Source organism: Oryctolagus cuniculus, chromosome 15 (assembly GCF_964237555.1).
Source record: "Oryctolagus cuniculus chromosome 15, mOryCun1.1, whole genome shotgun sequence".
Taxonomy (NCBI): domain Eukaryota; kingdom Metazoa; phylum Chordata; class Mammalia; order Lagomorpha; family Leporidae; genus Oryctolagus; species Oryctolagus cuniculus.
The window spans coordinates 208,710-231,792 of NC_091446.1; the positions used below are offsets into that span (position 1 = coordinate 208,710).

Here is a 23,083-nt window from a genome sequence, read left to right on the forward strand (position 1 = left end):
GGTGGAAGTGACATTTTGCTCAGGGCTTGGGGTTCCTGGAAGAGAAACCCCTGAAGACACAGCTGAGCATCAGGGTGTTTTCCGTGGGGATATAAGGGCCTGGTGAGTCCCGTGTTCAGGGACCTCATAGGGCAGCAGCTCCACATCCTGGATTCTGTGAGTTCATTATAGTAAAAGGCTGATTCACAGCCACGAAGGCAGGGCAAGGACACAAAGCTAAGGTGGGGGCTGAACGTGAGGGCCCTCAACATCCGGCGTCTGCATCCAGGCACCGTGAGAGACTCAGGTTCAAGCGCCCCCACGGGCATCTTAACCGGCAGCCAACACAGCCCTGTTCTCTTTGTCTCACAAGCAAATCAACACTCCAAGAGCAGGGAGGCAGGAGAGCTTTGGGTCTGCCAGCTGAGGGTGAGGATGTTTCCACTCAGGGACCTTGCTCAGAAATCTGCAACTTGGAAGCAGAAGCACACTGACCTGACAACGTTTCATTACATTCACGCACGCTGGCCTAATCGCTGGGTCACTCCTTGGATGAACCACATCTGACTTTTTTACCCTTTAATTTTACTTAAATGGTTAATTTTTTTTAAGATTTATTTATTTATTTGAAAGGGGGAGACAGAGGCAGAGGCAGAGGTAGAGAGAGGTCTCCTATCCACTGGTTCACTCCCTAAATGGCTGCAACAGCCAGAGCTGGCCCAATCCGAAGCCAGGAGCCAGGAGCTTCCTCTAGGTCTCCCATGTGGGTGCAGGGGCCCAAGGACTTGGGCCATCCTCCACTGCTTTCCCAGGCCATGGCAGAGAGCTGGATTGGAAGTGGAGCAGCTGGGACCTGAACCAGCGCTCATATGGGATGCCGGCACTGCAGGCGGCTGCTTTACCTGCTACACTACAGTGCCGGCTCTATGGTTAATTTCATTCAGATTAATCTCTCCATTTGAATTACCCACTAAAGATTTATTCTTCAAGAAAAGTTTTTGTTCATAGCCATTATTTTTAACTCATTATCACTTCTGCCAAAGTGGATTTTCCCTTGTGGTCAGTATTTCCCCTGATGCTTCCTTCTTGTTCCTCTTGTTTCTTAGCTAATTGATGAGAAAATGAATGTCGTTTACTGGGCCCGAGATGGGAGAGAAAGGGCAGATTGGAGGCACAATGGGGAGGAGCATATCTCTGAGTGACAGAGGATACTGCCCTCAGGCCCTCACCCGACCCTGGAAAGCGGGTGCTTAGCTGTGGTCCCGGGTCAGAGCAGGGCAGCACTGAAGGAAGCTACGTGTCGCCTGAGTGGGCAGAAGTTTCCTGAGAGACAGAAGAGTCTTGTTCCTGGCTCAGCCGTGTCTGAGGAGGCTGCAGGTGCACCTTAGCCAACAACACCCTGCCCGGTGGCTCTTCAGTGTCCTGAGTTACCGTCAGCCACGGTGGACTTTGAATACAGGAAGCCAGAGTAGCTGCCGGAGCATTGAGCAAAACAGAAGGTATTGCCAGGTGCGTTACTGAAACAAACAAATTTTTTAAAAACCAGGAAAATATTTGAACAACGCTATTACAGAACATGCAACTTTTAAGTGTTAGCTGAGCAATCGCGTGAATAGACATCTAACCAGTGCTTCTCTAATCATCTGCATGGAGGCTGTTGCTCTCTGTTTCTTGTTGTTTACCAATCTTATGAGCCAATGCATTTTTAACAATCAGTAAAAATGAATTTCTAGAAAAAGGTCACGTGCTTGTCCAGTCCGCTGTCACAGACCACACTTAGAGCAGTGGAGTGAGCGAGGCCGTGGAGCAGGCTCCGGGCACTGCAGAGGTGGTGAGGTCAGCACCGTGCTCCCTGACAGCAAGGAGCCAGACCTCACCATAGCCACATGCGTGAGAAATCCTCACAAGTTCACTTCTACTGCTTAGATGCGAGCTCAACATTGTGTACCCAGCAGGAGAAGGGAGAGATGCGCCAACACTTCCCAGGGGTGTTAGCAAGGAGCTGGGCTGAAGTGGAGCAGCAGGGACTGAACCCACAGGCCCTGAGAAGAGATCTAAAGCCATGGGGCCTGCACAATGCTGATGTGGGTAGAGGACAGTCCGAGGGAACGGGAGCCAGCTTATCCCGGACGTGGACGTCAAGAACCAGGACTCCCGGCTCTGGTACAAACCCATCCGTCCTGGCCACAGAGCAGTGGACCATTAGGGGACATTGACTGCCAGGCACCCCATGAACAGATCCAGGGGACCCACACGGCCACTTCTATAGATGCAGCAAGAGATCCACCGCACCTCAACATCAAGCTAAACTGGTTTACAGTTGACTGCAGACAGAGAACTTCCTTCACTGCACCGCCTCAGCCCCAAGTGCAAGACAAAATACAAGCAGCAGAGTGTGCTGGCTCCATTCATACAAACAGACAAAACTACTTGAGGGGCCGGTGTAGCGGCACACTGGATTAACCCACTGCTTGCAAGCTCGGCATCTCACACCAGAGTGCAGGTTCGAGTCCCAGCTACTCTGCTTCTGATCCAGCTTCCTGCTAATAGCCTTGGAGGGCAGTAGAAGATGGCTCAGGTGCTTGGGGGGTCCTGCCACCCATGTGGGAGACCCAGGTGGAGTTCCAGGGTCCTGGCTTCAGCCTGGCCCAGCCCCTGCCATTGCAGCACTTTGGGAAGTGAATCAGCAGATGGAAGATCTCTCTCTCTCTCTCTCTCTCTCTCTCTCTGCCTTTCAAATCAATACGTACATAAGTCTTTAAAAAAGAAGAAGAAGAAAATTACAGGTTTAAGTAGTGGAAAAAATAAGGCAAAACTCTTGTTAGTCACAGATAAGTTTGTGTACTGAGAAACCTCCAAAGAATCTACAGAAATCATTAGAAATAAGAGAGTTTGGGATGAGGTTGTCTTTGGATCAACAAAGACCATCAGTATTACTATACAGCAACAATAAACAGTTGGAAAATGTAACATCTTTTTAAAGATTTTTATTTATTTATTTGGAAGTCAGAGTTACACACAGAGAGAAGGAGAGGCTGAGAGAGAGGTCTTTCATCTGTTGGTTCATTCCCCAATTGGCCACAATGGCTGGAGCTGTGCCGATCCAAAGCCAGGAGCCAGGAGCTTCCTTCAGGTCTCCCATGTGGGTACAGGGGCTCAAGGACTTGGGCCATCTTCTACTGCTTTCTCAGGCCATAGCAGAGAGCTAGATCAGAAGTGGAGCAGCTGGACTCGAACCAGTACCCATATGGGATGCCGGCACTGCAGGTGGCTGCTTTACCTGCTATGCCACAGCACCGACCATGAAAATGTAACTTATGAAGGATTTTGATTAAAAAAAAAAAAAAAAAAACTCAACAGGGCCTGTGTTGTGGCCCAGTTGGTAACACCCCTGCCTGCAACGCTGGCATCCTATACGGACACTTGTTTGTGTCTCAGCCGCTCCACTTCAAATCAACCTTCCTGCTAATGGCCTGGGAAAAGTAGCAGAAAAGGTCCAAGTGCTTGGACCCCTGTACCCACTTGGGAGATCTGGATAGAGCTCCTGGCTCCTGGCTTTGGCCTGGCCCAGCTCTGGCTGTTGCAGCCATCTGGGAAGCGAAGCAGAAAATAGAAAATTCCCTCTCTCTCTCTCTCTCTTTGTATCTTTGACTTTCAAATAAACAATACATCTATCTTAAAAAAAAAAAAAAAACTTTAAAATACCCAAGAATGAATTTGCCAAAAATGTGTACAATTCTTTTTTTAAGATTTATTTATTTATTTGAGAAAGTTAGAGAGAGAGGGGAGAGACAGAGAGAGAGAGAGAGAGGTCTTCCATCTGCCGGTTCACTCCCCAGCTGGCCGCAATGGCTGGAGCTGTGCTGAACCAAAGCCAGGAGCCAGGAGCTTCTTCCAGGTCTTCCCACATGGATGCAGGAGCCCAAGCACTTGGGCCATCCTCTACTGCTTTCCCAGGCCACAGCAGAGCTGAATTGGAAGAGGAGCAGCTGGTCCTTGAACTGACGCCCATATGGGATGCCGGCATTGCAGGCGGCGACTTTACCTGCTATGCTACAGCATTGGCCCTGTGTACACTTCTTATGCTGAAAATTGTAAACTTCATTGAAAATATTTAAATGTCCTAAATGAATGAAAAGAGTATCCATGCCATGGACAGGAAGACACAATATTGAAAGATATTTAGTTTTCAGAAACTATGTAATTCCAATCAAAATCCCAAAAGAATTTTTGAGGAAATTTAACTGTCTTTTTTTTTTATTTGATAGGTAGGGTTATAGACAGTGAAAGAGACAGAGAGGTCTTTCTTCCGCATAGCCGGTCCGAAGCCAGGAGCCAGGTGCCTCTTCCTGGTCTCCCATGCGGGTGCAGGGCCCAAGCACTTCAGCCATCTTCCACTGCTTTCCAGGTCATAGCAGAGAGCTGGACTGGAAGAGGAGCAACTAGGACTAGAACCCAGCACCCATATGGGATACCGCGCTGCAGGCAGAGGATTAACCAAGTGAGCCAGGGCAGCGGCCCCATAACTGAGTCTTAAAAGTCATATGCAAGAACAAAAGGCCAAGGGACATCTGGTAGAAACGGTTATTTCAAGTCTCAGGATAAAGCTGCAGTAAATGACGGTGCACGGCTGGCCTCTGAGGGCAGCAGCTGTGTCAGACCTCAGCCTGTGAAGAGGCGCTGGCCCTGGGAAATCCCAAATGCATATGGAAAACCCCTCCTTACTCTCCCTACACACAGGACGCACTTCTGCACAGAGCTCAGACACAATCACAAAAGGTAAAACTTGACAAACAGGCAGCCATGGGAACTCTGATCTTTCCAGATGGAAGCCAGGACTCTGAGGTGACTGTTCCTCGCCACCGCCGGAGAATTAGGCAGGCTGCCCGCAGCTTGCCTTGACCGAGGAGGGGAAGTGCGCCACCCGCCACTCAGCCTTCCCCAAAGCCGGGGGACAATCAGGTGCGGTGTGGAGCCCAGTGGAAGCAGGGTCTCACTGTATTGTAAAAGGGAGGTGTATATATAGCGGAGGTACAGAGCGGGTGGTACAGAGCAGATGAGCGGATGCGGGCAAGGGGTGGGGTGTTGTGATGCAAAACACACTCCTACTGTACCACCTTGATGATCCTTAGGCAAAAGTGCCCCGGGGCTTGGGTGTTTGCCACAGGGATTTGAAACTCAAAGACAGGTTTTCAAATTCAAGGCCGGCTCTGCAAGTTTCCTCTAGGCCTCTCCAGATTCAGCCTCCCCCACAGGACTCCTTAACCCTCGGAAGGCGCTGAGCCCAACACAGAAAACTGATCATTTGCGAGTACCTGGTCGTCCTTCAGCTCTGCACCGCAGGGACACTTGACCCTAATACGGGTGTGTGTGTGTGTGTGTGTGTGTCCCTGTAACACAGGAGACTGACGAGGATCCAATGTGTTCCTCGAACACGGAGACATTCCTGCACACAGCCAGAGCCGCAGCCCCCAAGAGAAGATGAAGCGAATCCCCGAGTAGGCATTTTCAGTGTTATGCCCGGTTCAGTCATCCCCAAAGACCACCAAGGAGCCGATACCGCTGTAAAGCACAGGGAAGTTTTATTGCAGGTCCGGGCCTGGTCTCTCAATCAACACCGACACAGCGGGTCTGAATTGAGAGCCTGACCCTTCAGCTAACAGGGTTTTTATAGGGTTTTCAGAGACATTCTATACATCATGGTACCATTTAGCAAATCATCTCATCCCGCGGGAAATTTAAAGGACATCTAGAATTGATCAGTGCATCCCATGGCGGGAACGGACCTACTAAAGGTGGTTGTGTTACCGGAGAAATTGGAGGGTTCTTGTCTTCGCGCAAGAAAGAATTCAGGTGTGAGACAGAGTAGTGGAAAGTAGAAGTAGCAAAGTTTATTAGGGTAGGGACATCCGCAAGGATGGATGGGCACCCCTCCAGACGGAGCCTGAGAGACTGGGGGGGGGGGGCGAGGTTACATGATTGAGAGATTACACCTGACCAGACCAGGCGGGCCGCTCAGCTGAGAGGTAGAGGGCTGAGCACCCAGTCCGGTTGAGGCGGGGGGGGGGGGGGGGGGTGCGGTTTTAAGGAGATGGGTCTTTGTCTTCACACATTTCCTCCTGAAACAAAGGATTTTATGGCTGTAAATATTAAGAAGCTCCTATCTGAGTTTTTCCTTGAAGGTATCAGACAGGAGGAAACCTAGCTGGCGCCATCCTGGGTTCGGAGGAAGGATGAGCAGGACCCCCTAGAGAATGGGGATGCTGAGCAGGGTGTTTGAAATGCAGATACTGGGCTGCACCTGGAGCATCATTGGGATAACTTTGAGATGTAGATGCATATACTGGACGTAGAAGTCTTCTCCAGAGGCCTTTGTCACACACACACAAGCTCATACCTAACTTCCTGCCTAACAGTTGGATGGCTTTGGGGTTGATGCCTTTTGAATTGATTGGCCGAAGCATAGGGTCCGAGCTGCTGGGGCGTACGTGCCGAACTGCAGGGTCTGGGGTAGCTATCAATCACCTTATCTGCCCTGAGAAGACACCAGGAACTCCAGGTATTCCTCTGTTATCTGTTAATCGCTGTTGCTAGGAGAGTTTACTGCAAGGGGAGTTCATGTGTTTACTTTTAGGAGCTTCTGGCTCAGGGTTCAGGGCCTGGTCAGGCCCAAGTGCCAAGATGGAGGCCTGATTAAAATATTTACACCTTGATCCAGGCTCAGGTCTCACACAGGAAGAGAACACAATTTTTCTGAGCGATAAGAGGGAGAGAGGGAGGGCTTCTCCACTCTATTAATAAACTGGAAAATGTAAAATGAGACTACACTAAGACATGTTGTTACACCCATCAGATGGGCGAAAATCCAGAAACGCATTAGTGCCCAGAGGCAGCAAATGCGTCCAGACACTGTGCAGGGCGGCGCCATCAGCCTCGGGTAGCCCAGGGCCACACGCAGCCTGGACGCTGTCCGCACGAACTGAGCCTGGCCGGAGTACCCAGGATGAAGTCAGGACGGCGGGGACCAGGAGGGTGCAACGGGCGCGTGTTCCCAGCCGTGTCACGCGAGCCGGGCACATCTTGTACTGGCAGCAGGGCGCGTCGGCGTCATGAAACCACTTTAAAAATCCCCAAATAAGAAAGGTAAACAACATAAAAAGTATACAGAAAACCGGTGAGCAAAGTTCAGGAGAGCAGTCGCCCGGGTGCGCTCAGGAGGCAGTGCCGCTGGGTGTGGGGCGGACACAGGGGCACATCCTCCCCGCGCTGCGCTCCGGGTGCCGCCTGCCCTCCAGGTGCGCTCCCTCGCCCTCGGCCAGGCACTGCGGCCCCGCAGGCACCGCCCAGCCCCCCGCCCTGTCCCGAGGCGGCTCCGGTTTAATGGGGAAGCTTTGTTCCCGCGCCAGGCGGGCTTGTCCTTTGGACACCCAGGTTGCGAGACCTCTGCTTCTGTTTAGCTTGGAAAAGATTGTTGGCTTTTGCCAAGGCCATGAGTAACAGAGTGGCGTGGAACTCTAGATATTGCTGAAATGCTTTGTATTTTGGAGTTCTAACCTTTTGCCAAACAGAAACCTCCCGGGGAGAGTCCTCAAATCACCACCCAGAGCGCGAGTGCGCACACCCTCAACACCACCCCTACACCCCTGCCTTGTAGGACAGTAATCTGCCTTTGACCTGAGAGAGAAGCGAGCTCCTCAGACACCTGGGGGCTTTTCCGCAGTGTGCAGTCAGGGGAGTCGGGACTTGGACCTGGCAGGAAAGCTCCTGCTCCACCCAGAAGAAACTAAAGGAGACCCCTCCCCCACCCAGAGCCCCCTCGGGAGAGGAGCCCAGCTCTCGCCTGCACTTCAGTCAGAGGACAGCCAAGCCACAGTCAGTGTGCCCAAGACAAACCCTGCCAGCATGGGAGGAGCCCCCTTCCCAGTGGGAGGGCGGACGGGGGTCCCGAGCAGGGGCTCAGCGGCAGGCTTGCTCTGCAGCAGCTTTGGAAGGGAGTCCCTCAGCCTAAAGTAAAAGGACGCGGGACAGCAGTGCACAGAACCAGCTGAGTACAGGGACGCGTTTCAGTAGGTGTAACACTAAAGGAAGAATGAAAACCAGCAGCCTTTGTTCTTCGTGAATGAGGCTGAAAATGTGGAAGCTGCCTTGGGGGTGAACTGGCGCCTTCACTGTTTGCTTTATCCACCCTTGTACATTTGGATCTGTTCCATGGACATGCTTAGCTTTCCCAATTCATGTTATTGTTCTAATCTGTAGAAACAATTTTTTGTTAAATTTATTTCATTTATTTGAAAGGCAGTCACAGAGAGAGGAAGACAGAGATCCTCCATCTGCCAGTTTATTCCCCGAATGGCCACAATGGCAGGGGCTGAGCTAGGCCAAAGCCAGGAGCCAGGAGCTTCTTCCAGGTCTCCCACGTGCGTGCAGGGGCCCAAGCACGTGGGCCATCTTCTGCTGCTTTCCCAGGTGCATTAGCAGGGAGCTGGATCAGAAGTGGAGCAGCCGGGACTGGAAGTGGTGCCCATATGGATACTGGTGTGGCAGGCAGCAGCTTAACCCATTACACCGCAATGCCGGTCCTTATAAACAATCCTTAAACTCCAGCAAAGCCTCCCTGTATTTGCTACGGGTGAGCTCTAGCAAAATTTCAAAGTCCCAATGGCTCCCCTGCAGCACAGAGGAATTTGGGGGCATTTCTGTGGTTTCGAGGGTCAGCTCGATTCTTACACAAGAGCCTAGAAACACGAAGAAACTGCAGTCCAATTTTAGTTGTGGGTGTGGATGTGAAATTACTAAGAATTCTGTTAGTGCGTGGATTTCTCGGCAGGCTAAGAGCACGCCCAGGAGAAACAGGCTATGATGTGGGGCTGAGTGCTTTTATGTGAGACGTTCTTATCTGGCATCTTCCTAGCAGATCTAGGAGAGAACTCATAGGATTGTCTGAATCAAAACAACATTCCATCCCTGCCAAATACTGTTTGTTACTAGAGAAGGAAGACACCTGTCACTGTGACAGCCTCTTGGAGGCACACGGCACACCCACTCTGTCAACCTGGGTATCAAACCTTGTCCTAAAAGGCCCAGTTGATGGGAGAACGGAACCTCGCCCTGGACCACGTCTCAGCCCTGTGGGGTACACGCCCCCCAGGACGTGCACACTCTGGTGAGCAGCTCAGGTGCAGCTGTTCTCAGCCAATGGAAGCCAGAGGCCTGCTCTCCTTTCCATACCCTGATCTTCCTGCTTTCTCCACACTAAAGCCAGGGCTTGAATTCCAGCCCGAGGGGCCAACTCTGGCCACATCAGCGCCAGGAGGAGAGACCAGCCAGCAGGGAAACGTGGGCCTCTGATGGGTGCCTGCCTGGCCCAGGAAGGGAGAACAGGGTGCAGGGGCCAAGGCAGCTGCACCTGTGCCCTCAGAACCGGGCCCTGCTGACCGGTCCACAGGTCAGGCTCACGTGGTCGTCCCACCTCCAGGGGAGCAGAGGCCCCTGAGTCTCAGGGCGAGGAACAAGTGGGCATCAGTGACCCGACTGTGTCAGGAGTGCACTGCTCAGAGAGCACAGGTGAGAATGCAGTGTGTGCTGTGTGGCCTCATTTAATATAAATGAAAGACATTTAATATAAATGAAAGGGCGCGACGCAAAATGCACAAGGGGTTTGGTTGATTGTAAGTGCTTTTTACTGTCTTCATGTTTCATCATATTTTCCATTGCACACAATTACTTATACACAAGTTTAAATCTACAGTATATAAAGTAAGCTCTTCCCTCTATTACCTGTTAGAGTGCAATGAAAAACAATCTCTTCGTTCTAAGTACAAGAATAGCTCCACGAAACACTAAATGGGAGCCTGACAGCAAAGTGAAGGTGGGAGGGCCTCTGTACGCAGGAAGCACCCAAGGCAGAGGAGACCCCGGCAGGAGCACCCCCTGCTCTCTCGGGCATCAAGGACGAGAGCGTCCGGGGCACTGTCTCGCTGCCCCAGGTTACCATGCTGCTTGAGACACTGGCGTCCCATACCAGAGTGCAGGTGCAAGCCCTGGCTGCTCTGCCTCCGATCCAGCTCCCTGCTGACGCACCTGGGTAAGCAGTGGGAGACGGCCCAGTGCTTGGGGCACTTTCCTGGATCCTGGCTCTGGCCTGGCCCAGCCCAGCGGTTGCAGCCATTTGGAGAGGGAGCCAGCAAACGGCAGATCTTTCTCTCTCTGCCTCTCCCTCTGTCTTTGCCTCTGTCACTCTGCCTTTCTAATAAATAATATAAATCTTTTCAGAAATGCAAAGTCCTCCAAATTTAACTCATTGATTTAAAACAAATACAATAAAAGCTCTAATGTAATTCTTTTCAGAATTTGACAAAATAATCATAAAGGATAACATTTCTTCACTTTATACAATAAAAATAAACGTTTTTATATAAGAGATTATGTTTCTCAAAATTGCTGACTCTCTCCTCTGCTTCTTTCCCTCCATGAATGGAGGCAGTGTGTGGATCCTGCTCTGCCCTCGTGCGTTTGTCTGGTTGGGGTGGTCAGACATTGAGAGGCCAGTCCTGGCACCCTGCCTGTGCTACCTTACATAAAAGTCCCACCACGCATAAACACTTGGCATGGATCTGACTACCTGCCACATGTCCAACCACTGTCAAAGGACACAGTAGGTCACCACCCCACGCTCAGGCCTATCGGCTGGTGAAGCGTCTCCAGGCGCTGGGGTGTTGCCAGAGCCCAGTTTGGTCCTGGTCGGGTCACTGGGCACGCCTTTCAAGAAGCAACCATGGCTGGCTCGTCGGGTCACTGGGCACGCCTTTCAAGAAGCAGGCATGGCAGGCCTCAGGCTTTGAAACAGTAGCCAGCCACAGCTAATAATAAACCAGGAACTTGGGCCAACGGGGAAGGAAGGTGGCATTGGCTGGTGGGGAACCCTCCCTTCTCAACCAGGCATTATAAAAGATCTGGTTTTTGTAGGCTCGTCCCTATTCACTGGCAGCAGGACGCAAAGCACCATGGCTGTTCTGGGCATCACCGTCGCCCTGCTGGGGTGGATGGTCATCCTCCTGTTCATATCCGTCTGGAAGCAGATCCACAGCAGCTGGAACCTGCCCCCAGGACCTTTTCCACTGCCCATTATCGGGAATCTTCTCCAGTTGGATTTGAAGGATATTCCCAAGTCCTTTGGCAGGGTAAGCAACAGTGTTTACTTTGGGGAGAATAAACCAAGAATCTGATCTAAATGTATGTATCGAGTTTATTGTCAAACAAGTTACTGTTACTCAGTGCCAGTCTGTTTTGAATTAACTGAATCCATACATCCTCCAGGAGTAAGACAAATGCTGCACTGATGGTGCAGCTTGGGTGCCAAGTGTTCAGGGTGGGCATTGACCTTGGAGGCCCTGGAGACCCTGGTCATGCCGTGTCACTGGAGCAAGTATGCGCAGGCTGGTGAGGCCTGAGCATTGCTCTGGGCCACTCCATGTGGGGCAATGCGCTCATGACCAGGTGTGCGTCTGCTGGGCGTCAACCTGTGCGATCCCAAGAGCAGCCTGAAAAGTGAAGTGTCAGCTCAGCCCATCGGAACCAGACCAATCCCACCACCGCCCTGCAACTACTGTGGACAGTGAATGAACTAGAACGTCCAAGACTTCGGTGGGTTGATAAAGGAAAGCCAGGCCACCAAGGCGCTTGGGATTGGCTTTAGCTGTCCACCAGTGACCACACATCGACATGGTGCACAGCAAAGGGTGGGCAGTGGCGGGTTCCTAGCTCCAGGTCAGCCAGAAGCACTGGGAGCTGAGGCGTTGAGTGTGGACCTGGACAGTGGGGTGATGGTGCCCGCAAAGTGGCCTCTGGTAAGGGAGACAAGAGCCAGAGCCCACGGGGCTGATGTGTCCAGGCGGGCAGCTGGGCATACGGACGTGCCTGCAGTCTTCCCACGGTGGGGTGGACACAGCATTCCTTTGCTCACACCAGCCTCACCCTGCACCTGCTGGTCTCCACAGCTGGCAGAGCGCTTTGGGCCGGTGTTCACTGTGTACCTGGGCTCCAGGCGTGTTGTGGTTCTGCACGGCTACAAGGCGGTGAGGGAGATGCTGTTGAACCACAAGAACGAGTTCTCTGGGCGTGGCGAGATCCCTGCTTTCCGGGAGTTTAAGGACAAGGGTGAGTTCACATCCCAGGCATGGAGACCAATCCCTACAGGGGCGTGAGGGTTTCACCCAGCCCTGGCCAAGTCCCAGACTAACAGTGGCAGCAGCAATCCTGACCTGAACACAAGAGGAGCATGGCTGGAGGACAACCCCTGTCTGCACCCGTGGATGGGCTCAAGGCAGGAGCCTTGGGGGCAGTGCTAGCTGGGCTGCAGGAGGCTTCAGTGCCTCTGTTGGGGTCTCCAAAGCCCTATTTTATATGTTGCACATGGCCCAGACTGCCCTGGACATGATGTGCACCTGGTCCTCCAGGGATAATGACATGACTGTCTGAGCACAGGCAGCAGGTGCCAAGGACTGCACACATTGTTCAGGAAATTGTCACAGAGCTCTGAGAAGCCTGCCCTCTCCCGGGCTCCGGCCTGGTGAGCAGCCTCTAAGGAGGTTGTGCTAGGTGCTGCCCTCCACTCACAGCCCAGCAGCTCTGCCCCCTCCTCTTGACCCCGCAGGGTAAAATCCAAACCCTCCTCTGGCCTGCACTTCCCAACTCAAACTGCTCTGTCCCTGCACTCTGGGACCAGCCAGCCTTCTTTCTAGAGTGTTCCTCACAGCACAATGAGCACACATGCCCTGGGCACTTTCTCGGGGGGTGGGGGGGGACCATTGTTCCCAGTTTACGACAGAGCCCCAGAGCCTGAGCCCCAGAGCCTGGCGGGACGTCTTGTCACAGTTGGCACCAAAATGTTCTTGTTGAAGAAATGGTGGTGGGTAAAAGTAAGAGGAGAGGGGAGGTGAGGGAGGGGCCCCCGATGCCTACGGCAGGTATGGCCGAGAAAGGGCTGTGCAGGGCCAGGCTGGGCGGGCTGTCCCATGGGGACCCAGGGTCTTCACAGAGCTGAGCTGACTGAGCCGACATCAGAGATGACACAGGTTTGTACCCGGGGAAAAGTGAAAACTGTAGAGTTATTGGAATAAGGATGGAAATACGTGAACTTTTTTTTTAAAGATTTTATTTATTTATTTAAGAGGCAGAGTTACAGACAATAACTTCCATCCACTGGTGCACTCCCCAAATGGCTGCAAGGGCTGGAGCTGTGCTGATCCAAAGCCAGGAGCCAGGAGCTTCTTCTGGCTCTCACATGTGGGTGCAGGGGCCAAAGCACTTAGGCCATGTTCCACTGCTCTGCCAGGCCATAGCAGAGAGCTGTATTGGAAGAAGAGAAGCCAGGACTTGTGTTATTCCCAGTTTGATTATCCCCAAAGATCACCAAGGAGCTGACACCACTTGAAGACACACGAGAGTTACGTTGCAAGCTGGGGCCTAGACTACCAACCGTCACCGACGCAGCGGGTCTGAATTGAGAGACCCAACTCTTCAGTTAGTGGGGTTTTTATAGGGTTTTCAGAGACATTCTATATATTATAGCACCATTCAGCAAATCATCTCATTCCGTGGGAGGTTCAAAGAACATCTCTTAAATATGACTAGTGCATCTAGCGGCAGGAATGGAGCTAGTGAAGGTGGCTGGATGGCTTTGGGGTTGATGGTTTTTAAAACGTTTGGAGAAAGTATAGGGTCCAGGGGCTGGTGTTGTGGCACAGCGGGTTAAAGCCCTGGCCTGAAGCGCCGGGATCCCATATGGGTGCCAGTTCTAGTCCCGGCTGCTCCTCTTCCGATCCAGCTCTCTGCTAAGGCCTGGGATAGCAGTGGAAGATGGCCCAAGTCCTTGGGCCCCTGTACCCACATGGGAGTCCCGGAAGAAGCTCCTGGCTCCTGTCTTCAGATCGGCGCAGCTCCGGCCATTGCGGCCATCTGGGGAGTGAACCATCAGATGGAAGACCTCTCTCTCTGTCTCCACCTCTCTATATAACTCTTTCAAATAAATAAAATGAATCTTTAAAATAAACTAATTAATTAATACAGTGTAGGGTCCAGGCCGCTAGGGTGTATGTTCCAAACTGCCGGGTTTCGGGATCACCTTGGCCACCTGAACAGAAGCTGGAACTTCAGGCATCTCCATGCTCTCTGCTGATTGGCTGTTGCTAGGGGAGTTTATCGCAGGGGGGGTTTATTTTTCTTCTTTCAGGAGCTTTTGGCTTAGGGTTCAGGGCCCAGTCAGGCCCGAGTTACAAGATGGAGGCCTAGTCTAAAATAGCTGCGCCTTGATCCAGGCTCAGGTTCCTCACTTGAACCGATGCCCATGTGGGATGTTGGCACCGCAGCCAGGGGCTTCACCTGATATGCCACAGTGCCGGCCCCTCGTGAACATTTTTAAAGGAAAAGTTCAATCTTAGGTCTGTGGATTTCAGACATCATGGCCCAGGGGTCCTCCAGGGGACACTCCAGGAGGAGATGAGGAGGAGCAGCTCCCACGACCAACGAGCTTGAAGGGAAAGTGTGGTCCTCCCGCCAGTGCTCTGTGAGCCCAGGGGCTGGGTGACCTCTGATGCTAGGAGACCCTGGGGCACAGCCAGAAAGCTTTGTGCTGAGGCATTTACAGTGTGAGGTTTCGACATTAGTGAGGACAGAGTGGTTGTCAAGAACGTGGTCAGTAGACAGGAAAGAAGTGGGCATTTTCACCTGTGGACGTGGATGTGAGCAGAGCATGTGGGAGGCAGGTGAGTGGCCACGTGTGGGCTTGTTTAGTATGAAAGGGAGAAGAGAACAAACACAGGCCCTGCGAGGCTGAATGTGAAGAGGCCCCTGGTCAGTGGATCCACCCTGGTCCTCTTGTGCTTCTGCGTGCACCTGCACACCCGCCCTGTGCCCCAAGGCCCTGTGGGGTCCACCTCCCACCCCAGCCCCATCTCCCTGAGAGCCGGGCATTGCGAGTGACTTCTGCCGGCCCCCTTTCCTTAGGGATCATTTTCAACAATGGACCCACCTGGAAGGACACTCGGCGGTTCTCCCTGACCACCCTCCGGGACTATGGGATGGGGAAACAGGGCAACGAGGACCGGATCCAGCAGGAGGCCCACTTCCTGCTGGAGGAGCTCAGGAAGACCCAGGGTGCGTAGCCTCGTGAGACCCACCGACAAGGAGAGGGGCCTGGGGGACCTCGGGCTGCATTCCACGCTCAGCGTCCACACATCAAGGGAGCAGCACGAAGAAAACCCAAACGGGGCAGGCACGTGTGATGTGTTGTAGGGATCGCGGTGTCAGTGCGTCCTCTCGAGGCGCTGCCAAACACTGCACAGACCGAGCTGGGGGAGGGAGAAGGCCCCAGCGAGAATCCACCTCTTCCTTCCAGCCAGGGGGCTGTCAGCTCACCTGTCTCCCACACCCTCCTCCTCACGCCCACGTATCACTCACCTACCTGTCTTCCAGGCCAGCCCTTCGACCCCACCTTTGTCATCGGCTGCACACCCTTCAACGTCATCGCCAAAATCCTCTTCAATGACCGCTTTGACTATAAGGACAAGCAGGCTCTGAGGCTGATGAGTTTGTTCAACGAGAACTTCTACCTGCTCAGTACTCCTTGGCTGCAGGTGGAGCCCTTCCCTCCTGTCTCATTCGTCTTCTCTCGCCAAGCTCATGTTGGGAACCGGATGGGTGGGAATCTAGGTCGTGTGGGCTTCCTTGACTGGATCACCCCGTGCTCCCCCCAGAGACGCCCGTGGGCCTCCTTTCCCGACCTCAGGGCATGTTTCCACGAGTGCACCCTGCTTTGGAGAGTGGCTCTCCAACAAGACACCAAGTACTCTGATGACCACAGCCATAAATCAAGTCTGGAGTAAAGTTGTTAACCTAGCACGCAAAGTTATGCTGCATCCAGAAAGAAATATGGTAACAAAATTTTTCTCTCTCCTTAGGTTTACAATAATTTTTCAAACTATCTACAGTACATGCCTGGAAGTCACAGGAAAGTAATAAAAAATGTGTCTGAAATAAAAGAGTACACACTCGCAAGAGTGAAGGAGCACCACAAGTCGCTGGACCCCAGCTGCCCCCGGGACTTCATTGACAGCCTGCTCATAGAAATGGAGAAGGTGCACCCCACCCCCACACTCCCGCCCTGCAGCGGCTCCAGGTGGGGGTGTGCGGGACTCACAGGTTCCAGCTTCCTGTTGTGACCCACTCGTGGTGTCCAGCTGCCCCAGGGGCCGCAGTTGGCGCTGTTAGTTCTGCACAAACACCCTTGGCTTCAGCAGGACCTCTGCTCCCCATGGAGCAGCTGCAGGGGTGGCAGGAGCCTGGGGCGTCCCGCTCAGTGCCCTTCAGTGCACCAACCTTGAGAGCCATGTCTCGACGAGGAGAAGCCCTTGGCTCCCCTTGTAGGCGCTTGTTCCCCAGTTGTGCGTCTGCAGCCCCTCAGGACCCCTGCCTGTGGCTCCGACTGGTGAGCCCTCTGTGTCCCTGTCTTTCCCTTTCCTGCTGCTGTGGCTGTGGAATGCAGTCCATGCTGATTACTCTCAGGCGATGGCCAGGGCTCTCCGAAGCTCCCCTCCTCCACGTGGGCTCCTTCCTGTCCCCTTGTATGGCCTGCTGATAAAGACACCAGACTTGGGCTGGAAAGAAGGGACCCTGGCCACTGTGGCCCAGGTGGTGTTAGCAGGGTCCCCCCGAGGCCAGGCGCATTTCCCATCCCCCAGGACGCCCACGTGCTGTTGAGGGAGGAGTCCCAGGGCCTGGGTGAGGGGCCCATCCTGCCCTCCGAGGCTTCCCAGGAAGCTCAGTGTCCCAGCAGAGAGAGGGAGTGGGTCCCACAGGGACAGCTTCTGGCACTCCTGCCTCTGCTCTCCCCGCGGAGCTGGAGGTGGTTCTGACCCCCCTGAAGCCACCCTCTCACCGGTTCCCCGTCCGTCTCTAATTTCTCAGGACAAACACAGCACGGAGCCCCTGTACACGCTGGAAAACATCGCTGTGACTGTGGCGGACATGTTCTTTGCGGGCACGGAGACCACCAGCACCACGCTGCGATATGGGCTCCTGATCCTGCTGAAGCACCCTGAGATCGAAGGTTTGCAGCCTCCGGCAGAGGCAGCCTGCATTTCAGCTTCCGCTGTGGGTCTGCAGCTGCTGGCCACCCTCAGCGATGGCGTGGGCCCCTGGGGAACCTCTCTGGGGGCGGTGTTCTTGGGCATGCCCAGGACCTGGTGCCCTTGGACACTGGCTGGCCCACAGCCTGTGAGGGGCCTCTGGCTACATGACAGAGCAGCCTGAGGGTCTGTACTCTGCTCTGTGAGCCTTGCATGACAGAGAAAACAATGCTGCTATTGCCCAGAAGACTTGGCCTTACAGGCGGGGGTGGAGAGTGTGCAGGGCCAAGGGGCTCTTCCTGGGCGTCCAGCACCCAGATGGCTGCCAGCCTGGAGCCTCCTCACTGCTTTCACGGGGCTGCTCCCAGCAGCACCTGCGTCCAAGGGGACCCAGTGTCTATTGGAGGCGTGGGGTCTGGGCCCACATACGTAGGGGAAGCACCCACCGTGGCTGAATAGAGGCCTCGTGGGGGCACCCACAGTCACCAGGATGATGAGCTGACCTCCAGGCAAGAGGGAGTAAAGTGGCAGCAGCCTCACACGAGGGTGCCCTCGGGCCTGCGGCCCTGCCTCTCTCTGGGTTGGCCCCGAGTGCTCAGCCTGGGTGGCCTGTGCTGCTCCCTCCCTGCCCAAGCCACAGCTGCTGCCAGTGAAAATGCGGCTTCAGCTGAGCGCCAGCCGGGCAGAATTGCAGGCTATGGAGTCATCGCCTCCAAGAATGTGGCTTTGTGACGGGTTCAGGTTTGCGCCCTGGTCTCTCTGAAGGCAGTGCTGTGTGTGTCTCCATAGCTCATCTGTGCACCGCGCCAAACACGGCTCTTTCTCCTGAACGTGCTGTGGCCTCTCTCAAGCAGACTGCGTGTCTGACTCCACTCTGTCTTCTCCACACTTTGTAGAGCACAGCACAAACATGCTGAGGCTAATAGTAGAGCCAAAATTTCTCTCCCAAAAGAAATTTCCAAGACCGTTTGTTATTCTCTACTCCTAACATGAAGAGATGAACTAGCTGAGCACTGTCAGCTAAGATAACGGATGCCCAAACACCGGCAGGTGCTGAACAAGCCCTAGGCTCAGCGGTCACCGAGCCTCGTGGAGAATTTATCCCGTGGGTCTGGGTGCCTGCAGAACACCAGCACTGCTCGAGCTGCTTCACAGACATCTGCTGGGTGCACGTGGGGGACGGAAGGCTGTCGGGTGGACGGCAAGATGGGTGGGCAGGTGGATGGGTGCATAGGTAGGTGGGTGGTAGGAGAATGCGAGGGTGTTCGATAGATGGGGGGGTGCCTACCTAAAGCCAGTCCTTTAAACTTAGCTCATTCGTATCTTGGCAGAGAAACTTCATGAAGAAATCGACAGGGTGATTGGGCCGAGCCGAATGCCTTCTGTCAGGGACAGGGTGCAGATGCCCTACATGGACGCTGTGGTACATGAGATTCAGCGATTCATCGATCTCGTGCCCTCCAATCTGCCGCACGAAGCCACACGGGACACCACCTTCCAAGGATACGTCATCCCCAAGGTTGGTGCACATGGCCAGTGTTGCCTTTCTGCTCACCACCTGGCCTTCCAGGGAGCACGATTAGGGCAGGGGTTGGGATGGGGGCCGAGGACACCTCCCTTGGGCAGACACAGCTAATGGTGGGCAGGTTAGACCTGCCCTGCGGAGCAGAGAGGAGATCTGGGAAGGGGCCTGGGTTTGTAGGACTTTCCAGCCCCAGGGAGGGGCAGCAGCAGCACCAGCCCTGGAGTCACTCTGTGAAGAGACGAGGGCTTTCGTCTTCCTTAGCCCCATCCTGTTTTCCATCAAGTCCTTAAGCAAGCAACTTCCCCAAATGGAAATATTTTGCCATCTTGTATAACGTAAAATCCAAAACCGCCTTCTTGCCCGGGGGCTCCTGGGGGAAAGCCCGTGTTGGGTTGACATGAGTGAGACGACCTCTGGTTTTCTAGGGCACTGTTGTAATCCCGACTCTGGACTCCCTTTTGTATGACAAGCAAGAATTCCCTGATCCCGAGAAGTTCAAACCAGAGCACTTTCTGAATGAGGAGGGGAAGTTCAAGTATAGCGACTACTTCAAGCCGTTTTCTGCAGGTGAGACGAGCCCAGAGGTCGCACCTGCCCTGTAGAGTCATCTCCCACGCCGCCCTCTCTACACCCACACTCTGCCATCATGTGGGATCAGAGCAGCACGTGGGGCCTCACACGACCTAGGGAGCTCTTCCCTGTTCAGAGAAGTCAAGTGACACCTTTCACCAAAAGTCCAGGGAGGAGGCGTTGTGAGTGAATCCTGTTTCATAGGTGGACATGTTGCCACACTCGTTTTTTAAAGATTTATTTTTTTTAAGATTTTATTCATTTATTTGAGAGGCAGTTACAGACAGTGAGAGGGAGAGACAGAGAGAAAGGTCTTCCTTCCATTGGTTTACTCCCCATATGGCCACAATGACCAGAGCTGCGCTGATCCAAAGCCAGGAGCCAGGTGCTTCTTCTGGGTCTCCCACGTGGTGCAGGGGCCCAAGGACTTGGGCCATCTTCTACTGCTCCAATGTCAAGGCAGAGAGCTGGATTGGAAGAGGAGCAGCTGGGACTAGAACCGGTGCCCATATGGGATGCCAGCACTGCAGGCGGAGAATTAACCTACTGCGCCAAGGCGCGGCCCCCTATTTGTTTTTTATTTGAGAGAGAGAGAGAGATCTTCCATCCACTGGTTCACTCTTCAAATGGCCACAATGGCCAGGGCTGGGCCAGGCTGAAGCCAGGAGCCTGGAGCTCCATCCAGGTCTCCCACAGGAGTGCAGGGACCCAAGCACTTGGGCCATCATCTGCTGCTTTCCCAGGCGCATGAGTAGGGAGCTGGCTTGGAAGTGGAGCAGCCGGGACTGGAGCTGATGCTCTGTCCTGGGATGCGGCGCGGCAAGTGGCGGCTTGACCTGCAGTGCCAGAATACCCATCCCTCTGTCACCGCCAGTCTGTTTCTACTTTAACAGGACTTAGTGAAAATCTCCCAAAACCATGTACCTAAGGCTCCATAATTTTAAACAAGGGTCACTGCAACTCTGACCTTCCCGGGCTCGTCACAGGGTGCCCCCGTCTCCCTCCATGGGGCTTCTGGGCCTTCTCAGTCCCTGCTCCCCGTCCCAGGGCCTCTCTGTGCGTTCTGCTGAGGGAAGACCACAGGCAGCTCCAGGACTCAGCCCCAGGGTTGGGGCCTTGGCCTCTGGCACTGCCCACCGCCTCCCTGCCTGTGTCCTGGGCAGAGGCCCTTTTCGCAAGCAGACACAGCTTTGCTGCGGAGTTCTGACGACTGCTGTTGTGTGAAAGCTCGCTCTTGAGTAAGTTCGCGCTTCTTTCTGCGGGCAGAGTGCTTTAGGGAGCGCCTTCTCTATGGCCGCCCTCCCCCAGCCCCGACCCACTGCCTCAAGTTAGCAACTCCGGCCGCGTCTCACCGATGCTGTTGTTGCTTCTAGGAAAACGCGTGTGTGTTGGAGAAGGCCTGGCTCGCATGGAGTTGTTTCTGCTCCTGTCTGCCATTCTGCAGCATTTTAACCTCAAGCCTCTCGTTGACCCAGAGGACATTGACCTTCGCAATATTACGGTGGGCTTTGGCCGTGTCCCACCACGCTACAAACTCTGTGTCATTCCCCGCTCGTAAACCCAAGGGCAGCACCCAGAGGCCACTCTTCTCCTCGAGTGCCCCTGGGGAGGCTCTGCCTGCAGCCCTGATGCCCTCCACCTTTGGGTGCCACCCCTGGCCCACTCTGGGCATCATTGTTGAGATGAAGATAGGTCTGAGAAGGCAGCACACCCGTCTGCTCTTCTCTTAGCGTCAGGACACGGAGAGCCCCAGCTTATATGGAGCAAGGGTAAAATCCTTCCAGTGAACTTAGCATTAATGTTGCAAAACAGGAGTTTGTTGCAAGACTCCTGTCCCAGTGCGGCCAGCCCTCAGTGGGCTCAGTGAGCACTGTCTCTGTGCCTCAGCCTCCCCTTGCACCGTGGAGACGATGCAGCCTGTCCACCGTGTCTGCATGAGGGCCGAGTTTGCCCGGCCTGCAAGGCCCTGGGAACACTTCACAGCACAGGGTGCACTCTGTGTCCATGTTGCCTGGTAAAATAAACAGTAACCTTTCAAGCCCAGCAGTGTGCATCTTTCAACCTCTCTCTGACTCGGACCCTCCTGCCTCCCTCCTACAGGGTTTCATTGGGCCCACGGGGACAAACCAGGAAGCTCTCTCTGTCTCAAGACCCTGAATTCAATCACACACTCAGATTCCTTACAGCTTGTCAGTTCACATATCCATGGTTCTTGGATTTAGGGTATCTTTGGGGCATTGTTCTGCTGACCCCACCTCCCAGCTCACCCACTTAGGGCACTGCTGAACACAAAGTTAGCAGGCAGGAAATCCATGGCCTGGAGGGCCAGCTGCTCGGCTGACAGGTGACAGGTGCTGTCTAGTTACAATATTACATAACGCTTAGGGTAACAATGCTATCCTTGAATTACATTCTTTGTATAACCAGTTTTCACCACAGGTAACTGCACTACTCTGAATACCACTTTGTGCTGGAGCCCAGTATAGAAAGCACAAGGTCCTGTGAAAACCTGCACGTTGTGTCCTCTGCACTCGGTACACAGTCAGGGGCGTGGTCTCCAGCGGCAGAGTTGAAAGTCGTGTCTCTTCCCATCACTGTTGCTAAAAGTTGCTGGTTTGAGTCCTGTCCACCACTAATTTAAGAGAACTGTGCTGGATTCAGTTATTCCACACCAGTTCACTTGAGGGTTCCACGTCCATTTCCCAATAGCTTTTCTGTAGGTCTCACAGGCTTCCTCACTCACCAGCTCCTCTAGTTCTGAAGGGCTGCCCAGTGTCCTCTTGGTCGGCCATCTTCAGACAGGACGTGTGGACGAGCCCTGGGTTTTCCTCAAGGGCTTCATTCGTTTCAGTTCCTTCTGATCCAAGAGAATGGAGTCACCAGCAGCTTTCACACTTTCCAAAGCACAAACTCATCTTGTTTTCCCAATCGTGTCCCCACTTAGGGCAGTAAACAACAATAAAGAGCATCTCCCAAAGCTTCCCCTGCAAAACTGTTGATTGGCACTGTTCCACTACCACCTTCTGTTGTCATCCATTCATGCCTCTCTGTGCAGTTATGCACAGAAAGCACAGTGGGTCCAGTGCGCAGCGTCTGGCCAGCGCCTGCCTGCGGTCACCAGGCCAGAGGAGGGCAGGGAGCAGTGGGCTCTGAGGCTGCGAGGAGGCTGCGGGCCCTGGCCCTCACGCCCTGCCCACCTGCAGGGCCGTGCTCTGCATTTCTGTCCTACACTTTGTCAACCTGTTTATACCTTTAACTTTTAAGTGTTTCTCCCATATACAGCATAGGTTCATTTTAAGAAATCTAGTCTTACAGTACTCTTTCAATTGCATTGTTTAATCTGTTCACATTTATAATTTTTAAGATTTATGTATTTGAAAGGCAGAATTACAGAGAGAGGGAGAGACAGGAGAAACAGAGTGCTCTTCCATCTGCTGGTTCACCCCTCAAATGGCCGCAATAGCCTGGGCTGGGCCAGGCTGAAGCCGGGAGCCAGGAGCTTCTTCCAGGTCTCCCACGTGGGTGCAGGGGCCCAAGGACTTGGGTCATCCTGCACTGCTTTCCCAGGTGCATCAGCGGGGAGCTGGATTGGAAGTGGAGCGGCCAGGTCTCGAGCCAGCGCCTATACGGGATGCCGGTGCTGCAGGCAGTGGCTTTACCCACTCCGCCACGGCGGCGGCCCCTAGATCCCACTCTTGAAGGCCCTGGGTTTCAGGTGCTTGGACTAAGGCAGCTGTGAGTCCCTCCTGGGTTACACGGTAACGTGTGGGTGATTGTGTAAATCTGTGTCTGAGGCGAGGGTTCAGCATAGATCTTCCAGAGCCAGTTCCCAAAACGGACATGGAGACGTATGCTCCAACTTCAGCTCACCGAGCTCAACTGTTCC

At 53.7% G+C, this 23,083-nt stretch overlaps 1 protein-coding gene across 2 annotated transcripts; it reads left to right on the top strand.

Annotated features, from left to right (window-relative positions):
- Positions 1–10,627: 10,627 nt before the first annotated feature.
- On the top strand, positions 10,628–21,240 carry LOC100342572 (cytochrome P450 2E1). 2 transcript variants are annotated; one of them, XM_070057031.1, is made up of 10 exons: positions 10,736–11,159; positions 11,476–11,622; positions 11,976–12,135; positions 14,983–15,132; positions 15,451–15,611; positions 15,936–16,112; positions 16,942–17,083; positions 18,434–18,621; positions 19,053–19,194; positions 20,571–21,240. In XM_070057031.1, the coding sequence occupies exons 3-10, from the start codon at positions 12,063–12,065 to the stop codon at positions 20,753–20,755; spliced, it is 1,218 nt and encodes a 405-aa protein (XP_069913132.1). In that variant the 5' UTR covers positions 10,736–11,159; positions 11,476–11,622; positions 11,976–12,062; the 3' UTR covers positions 20,756–21,240. The 2 variants fall into 2 exon arrangements, with proteins under 2 accessions (XP_002718818.2, XP_069913132.1); XM_002718772.5 differs by lacking the exon at positions 11,476–11,622 and having other exon boundaries at positions 10,628–11,159.
- The last annotated feature ends 1,843 nt before the right edge of the window (positions 21,241–23,083 follow it).